Raw genomic sequence first — 7,042 nt, forward strand, 5'->3', positions numbered from 1 at the left:
CTACAGAAGCAAATAAGGAGCCTTATGTATCTTTATCCAAATGCATGCAAAATACCTTTTTTTCTTACAAAAATATTAAAGAAAGCCAAAACACCTAAGATTGGATTAAGGAAAATATTCACAGTGGTATAAATGTTAAATAATCCTTTAATTATATGTTGTAGAAAACGTCATGAGGCATATGCAAGTGCACAACATAAGCACGTTTTTGTTTTATTAACATTTTGTACTATTATTGATACTGTGCCTCACCGACCAAAAGGATTACTAGGTGATTCATCACATGAGGATTTGCTGTGACAAATTTGCATTTGCTCCTGAAGAAAACATTTTTACAACAGTTTTCTTGAATTAGACACAAATAGATCAGTTCTTATAATAGATAAAACCTACATGTGCATTATGGATTTATGGGTTAGCTTTTAAACTTTATGGGTTAGCTTTTAAACTTTGTTATAGACAGTCACCTAAGGCAACCTTTTTTGCATTTGTAAAACACAAAGCACATTTGTCTTTTAAATATACTGCATTATCATTTAGTGAAACACCAAGTTGACAGCTCAAATGGTAAAAGGGTCAAAGAGCTTTCTGATGTATGTAGAGCAAGGTAAGAAATCTCTTTAAACTGTGCTTGAAACATTATACTATATAGTGAGAGTATACTTTATATATAGGTAAAGTGCTGGTGTCTTTCTGTTCGAATAGAAAATGGAGAATTCACAGAGGTCTGTGCGTAATTTTTTAGGTAAGCTTTATTTACATGTTTCAAATTAATTTCAGATATCTTATCTTGTCAATTGAATTGGACCATTACACATTTTTAAGTGACAAAATATTATAGATTAAAAAGCATGAAATATATTATATCTCTCTCGCATTTTATATTATAGATTATATCACAGGGATATGTATTTTCTCATTGCAATGGATGCTGACCCAACAGGCAGGTAACACTAAAATAGTACTATTGTCAAAGTCAAAGGCTGCTTTATTGTTGATTCTGCTACATGTACAAAACATACATATAGAGAATTGAAATTATATATATATATATATATATAATCTTGTTTTTAGGCCCTTACAACAAAACTAAGTACAAAAATTACAATGTAGAACAAAATAGTAAAAAAAAAAAAAGAAACACTTAAATAACACAAACTAAGATTATACCGGTAATGAATAATTATTTCTCTTTTATTTATAGTTATTATTGTGTGTATGTGTGTAAAAAAAAACACATGTTAAACATGTACAACATGTGCACTGTTAAATATTTAACCATTTCTAATTGTAAATTAAATTTCTGTATATAAATATTTTGTTTTTTGCCTTCTAGTTGATGTGGCCTTAGGAGGAATAGCAACACAATCTTCTACATTCTCTGGCACTTTTTATGCTAGCATGGCTATTGATGGCAACACAGCATCAAACTTTTATGCCTACTCATGTTCTAGTACAAATGTTCAATATAACCCATGGTGGAGAGTAAATTTGTTGGCAGTGTATGATATTAGCAATGTAATCATCACTAACAGAGGTGATTGCTGTCCAGAACGGATGAATGGTGCTGAGATTCGCATTGGCAACTCCTTAGTCAACAATGGCAACAGTAACCCCAGGTGAGTTTTCAATACCAAATAATTATATACAAATAAAATATGATTACACATTTTTGCATAAATAAAATAACAATAAAAGTATTATAATAAAAAAGTTTATAAAAATATCAACACCTCATACTTAGTAAGCATACAAAGTAAGCAAGGAGCGACAAAAGATTAAGGCACACACCCATCACAGGCGCATGTCATGACACTTTCTACCTTGGTAACAATTTTTTTTATGTATTTACAGCTTAAATATAATAAATTATGAAGGATGACAGCATTGTTTCAAGATTATTTGCAATGTTTTATCTAATTGAGTGTAAATCATTGAATTCATGCAATACTGCCATGTAAGTCATCAAGGAACATCTACTACTTTATACAGCTGTGCAGTTGAATCTGAATAGTCAGAAGTTGTTGATTGTTTTTAAGATTTTTGTATCTTTAGGTAATACATTTTTTATCTTAATTTTAGCTACAAGATAAAGTAAAGGTAAATATGACTGGACTCATTGCTTTTATCAACAAACATTACATTACCTCATACAGTAACTCTAATTATGCTTAATTTATGCTTCAATCAGTAAGAAATCTTTCTACTCTTTAGAATAAACATTAGCCCATGGTAACACAGATTTGACACTGAGCGGTTTATTTAGAAAAGGTTTGTTTTTGTTTTAAATGTTTTTTTCTGCCATGAGAGATTGATTTAGTATGATGTTTGTGTTTAAAACAGTAATATTTAGCATTAATTAAAAAGCCTTATGACTAATGCAACGATTGGGGGGCACAATGGATAAATGCAAAGGGTTGTGTCAGGAAGGGCATCCGACATAAAACATTTGCCAAATTAATGATGCGAATCACAAATATAATTCCCATACCGGATCAGTCGTGGCCCGAGTTAACAACGACCGCCACTGGTGCTGTTGACCTACAGGGTGCCGGTGGAAATTGGGCTACTGTTGGTTGAAGAAGAAGAGGAGAAGGGGCGTGTTCGAAAGCAGAGAGAGAATAGGAAAAGCAAAAGTTTAGGAATGATAGTAGGGACTTTGAATGTTGGGACCATGACAGGGAAGGGAAGAGAGTTGGTTGATATGATGCAGAGAAGGAAGGTGGATATACTGTGTGTCCAGGAGACCAGGTGAAAGGGTAGCAAGGCCAAAAGCTTAGAAGCAGGCTTCAAATTGTTTTACCATGGCGTGAATAGGAAAAGAAATGGAGTAGGAGTTATTTTGAAAGAGGAGTTTGTAAGGAATGATCTAGAGGTAAAAAGAGAGTATCAGATAGGGTGATGAGTCTGAAGCTGGAAATTAAAGTAATAAAGTGCAATGTTGTTAGTGGTTATGCCCCACAGGTAGGATGTGAGTTAGAAGAGAAGGAAAAATTCTGGAGTGAGTTAGATGAAGTGATGCAGAGCATTCCCAGAGGTGAGAGAGTGGTGATTGGTGCAGACTTCATGTTGGGGAAGGGAACAGAGGTGATGAAAATGTGATGGGCAGGTTTGGGCTTCAGGACAGGAATGTAAAAGGACAGATGGTGGTGGACTTTGCAAAGAGAATGGAAATGGCAGTAGTAAATACTTTCTTCCAGAAAAGGTAGGAACATAGGGTGACATATGAAAGTGGAGGCAGAAGCACTCAGGTGGACTACATCTTGTGTCAACGGTGTAATCTGAATAAGTGACTGCAAAGTGTAGCCAGACAACACAAAATGGTGGTGTGTAAAATAACCCTGGTGGTGAAGAAAGTAAAGAGAACAAAGGCAGAGCAGAGGACAAAGTGGTGGAAGCTGAGAAAAGAAGAATGTTGTGTAGTCTTTAGGGAGGAGTTGAGACAGACTATGGATGGTGAGGAGGTGCTTTCAGTTGACTGGACAACTACAGCCAATGTGATCAGGGAGACAGGTAGGAGGGTACTTGGTATACCATGAGGTAAGGGAAAAGTGGACAAGAAGACGTGGTGGTGGAATGAGGAAGTCCAGGAGTGTATACAGGGAAAGAGGCTAGCTAAGAAGAAGTGGGACACTGAGAGGACTGAAGAGAGTAGACGGGAGTACAGGGAGATACAGCGCAAGGTGAAGGTAGAGGTGGCAAAGGCCAAACAAAGAGCATATGAGGACTTGTATGCAAGGCTGGACAGTAAGGAGGGAGAGTTGAATCTGGCGAGGCAGAACGATAGAGATGGGAAGGATGTGCAGCAGGTTAGAGTGATTAAAGATAGAGATGAAAATGTACTGACAGATGCTAGGAGGGTGATGGCAAGATTGAAGGAATACTTTGAGGTGTTGATGAATAAGGAAAATGAAAGAGAACAAAGAGTAGAAGTGGTGACTGTTATGGAACAGAAAGTAGCAAATATTAGTAAAAGTGAGGTGAGAAGGGCGTTGAAGAGGATGAATAGTGGAAAGGCTGTTGGTCCTGATGACATATCTGTGGAGGTATGGAAGTGCTTAGGAGAAGTGGCAGTAGAGTTTCTGACTAGTTTGTTTAACACGATCTTGGAGAGTGAGAGGATTCCAGAGGAATGGAGGAGAAGTGTATTAGTGCTGTTTTTTAAGAACAACGAGATGTGCAAATCTGTGGCAATTACAGAAGTATAAAGCTAATGAGCCATACAATGAAGCTGTAGACTTCATGTTGGGGAAGGGAACAGAGGTGATGAAAATGTGATGGGCAGGTTTGGGCTTCAGGACAGGAATGTAAAAGGACAGATGGTGGTGGACTTTGCAAAGAGAATGGAAGTGGTAGAGAGAAGAGAAGCTAGAGAATGGGAAAGAGTACTGGAAGCTAGGTTAAGGGCAAAAGTGTTAGGTGTGTTGTGCGATAAAAGAGTATCAGCACGAATGAAAGGATAGGTGTACAGTACAGGACAGTGGTGAGACCAGCAATGCTCTATGGCTTAGAGACAGTGGCACTGAAAAAAAGACAGGAGGCAGAGTTGAAGATGTTGAGGTTCTCTTTGGGAGTGACAAGGATGGATAGGATCAAAAATGAGTTCATAAATGAGTTCACCCATGTTAGATGTTTTGGAGATAAAGTCAGAGAGGCCAGATTGAGGTGGTTTGGACATGTTCAGAGGAGAGATGGTAAATATATCGGTAGAAGTATGCTGAGGTTGGAACTGCAAAGCAGGAGGTCTAGAAGAAGACCAAAGAGGAGATTTATGGATGCAGTGAGAGAGGACATGAAGTTAGTTGGTGTGAAAAAAGAGGATGCAGAAGATAGGGTTAGATGAAGGCAGATGATTCGCTGCGGCAACCCCTGAAAGAGAACAGCCGAAAGACTAAGAAGGCGAAAAAAGAATTTAAAAGCCTTATGACTACCTCTTTACTCTCTCTCTCTCTCTCTCTCTCACACACACACACACACACACACACACACACACACACACACACACACACAAACTCACTCACTCAATCTTCTCTTGGCAGGTGTGTTGTTATTTCTAGCATTCCTGCTGGTGGCACTGTTAACTACACTTGCAAAATGAGGGGCCGTTATGTAAACATTGTCCTTCCCAATATGAACCAGTATCTTACGATTTGTGAAGTGCAAGTCTATGGTGTTCGAGGTTAGAATTTAATATTCAATTTACAATTTTATTCTATTAAAGTTAAAATAATTTGCAACCTCTGATAAATATCAACACTGTTGATCTGTTTGTAGTTCCAGTTACTAAGAGGGCATTTTTGCGATTAAAGTTTAAAACAAGTGAGGATCTCATCAACCCTATCATTATGGACAAAGTTCTTCAAAAGGTCTGTGTTTGTGAGAATGTACCACTGTAACTTATGCAAATGTGATCAACCACTATTTCAGGGTTACCACCATATAGTGAGATTAATCAGCTAAAAGAAATAGTTAGTCAGTGTTGGTCGAGTAGTGGTCCCTTTTTACAGAACAAGTGTAGTCAGATATACATGAGTTAAAGTCAGTAATTGTATCTCACTTTAAAGTGCATTATGGTATATAGTGTGTGGCATATACTAAACTACTGTATACTGTAGCACATAATAATATTTTGTTATAGATAAAATCTGCCAATGTTCAGTCATCAATATATCAGATCAATTGGACAAAGGAAACAGAATTGGAAACTGAATCTTGAAAGTAAGTAATAAAGAACACTACTTCTACCAGTATTACTGTAACAATTAATACTACTACTACTACTATTACTACTACTACTATTACTACTACTTTATTATTAATAAAAAATTATTATTATTACTATTATTATTATTGTTGTCGTTAATAATAATAATAATAATAATAATAATAATAATAATAATTGAGCTCAGTTAAAGAGGAATTTCCAGAGAAATAACTATTTAAACTTAACTTTGACTTTTATGAACATAAATAACCACCCACCCTAATTTCAGTGAGGTGGCATTGGTACTATAGGATAGTCCTTACATAAATCTGCCATATAGGTTTCATGACTCTGGTTTAATGACAGGCTTTTTGTTAGTCAGTACAATTTTGATGTCCAAAAATTAGTTTTCCAGCAAAAATAAATAAATAAATAAGTAAATGAATGCACGAAAATAGAAGCAGGTGCTGCAAAGTCAGCAGAATGACTGTGGCTGGTTCTACAGGATCTTCTGTAGGATTTTCTGCAGGATTTTCTTGCTCTTAAGGAGTTATTTTCATGTAATTAAGACTTTTGCACAGTACTGTATGTTAAAAGAAAAAAACGTATATTTAAAAGATATAAGAAAGTATATATTTAAATCATTGAGGGAGTTGTTTTCTTCATTTGTTTTCTTATTGCTCACTAAGCAAAAGTGGAGTGATCCAAGTGCACTTGTGCTATCTTCACTAAATCACTGCATTTTCCTAAGCCCGAATTTGGGCCATTAAATCGACATCTTTTTACCCTATTAAAGCCTGCCCGATCCCTGATTATAACATTAAAAACATTTTGTATCACTTAAGTAAAGAAAAAGATTCAATGTTTTTAATCTAAAATAACTATTCATGGTTACTTGTGAAGTGGACTGGGCCCGGTTTCTCGATAACGCACACTATTCACGCGCTAAGAAGACTCTTAAGATATATCTTATGTAAAGTGATAACTTTTCTAAGTGTATTTCTCGAACTGTCCCTTAGGAGTCTTCTTAAGTTGCTGCCTCTTACGTCCGACGTTACAAGGTGCTGTCTACAGTGAAGGTCCTGAATTAGCTGACATCGGTTGCTCAGGAATCGATTTTTGACTCCTTTTGCATGACAGCGTTAAGAAAGACGGCACTTTCTATGCAAATTAAACATGGCACTAAATTCTTTTAATAGCATTTATTCCGACATGGGTTAACTTCTTAATAGCATGCCTAATAGACAAATATATAAATTAAATCACCAAACTGTCGCTAATATTTTTATGTAACCTGTAGTGACAGTGAAACGAACCGAGTATACAATCATAGTTGAT

At 36.1% G+C, this 7,042-nt stretch overlaps 1 protein-coding gene across 1 annotated transcript; it reads left to right on the forward strand.

Annotated features, from left to right (window-relative positions):
* The first annotated feature begins 708 nt into the window (after nucleotides 1–708).
* Nucleotides 709–5,716, forward strand: LOC128508391 (fucolectin-like). The gene is made up of 6 exons (XM_053479712.1): nucleotides 709–745; nucleotides 903–947; nucleotides 1,337–1,619; nucleotides 5,040–5,179; nucleotides 5,275–5,366; nucleotides 5,639–5,716. The coding sequence occupies exons 1-6, from the start codon at nucleotides 709–711 to the stop codon at nucleotides 5,714–5,716; spliced, it is 675 nt and encodes a 224-aa protein (XP_053335687.1).
* The last annotated feature ends 1,326 nt before the right edge of the window (nucleotides 5,717–7,042 follow it).

Source organism: Clarias gariepinus, chromosome 20 (assembly GCF_024256425.1).
Source record: "Clarias gariepinus isolate MV-2021 ecotype Netherlands chromosome 20, CGAR_prim_01v2, whole genome shotgun sequence".
Taxonomy (NCBI): Eukaryota; Metazoa; Chordata; class Actinopteri; order Siluriformes; family Clariidae; genus Clarias; species Clarias gariepinus.

Bases quoted from the DNA above. Each gene is read 5' to 3' on its own strand.
- LOC128508391 (XM_053479712.1), top strand. From the start codon at position 709: ATGGAGAATTCACAGAGGTCTGTGCGTAATTTTTTAG. The intron at 746-902 runs GTAAGCTTTATT...ATTATATCACAG, and splicing joins GTCTGTGCGTAATTTTTTAG to GGATATGTATTTTCTCATTG. The intron at 948-1,336 runs GTAACACTAAAA...TTTGCCTTCTAG, and splicing joins GATGCTGACCCAACAGGCAG to TTGATGTGGCCTTAGGAGGA.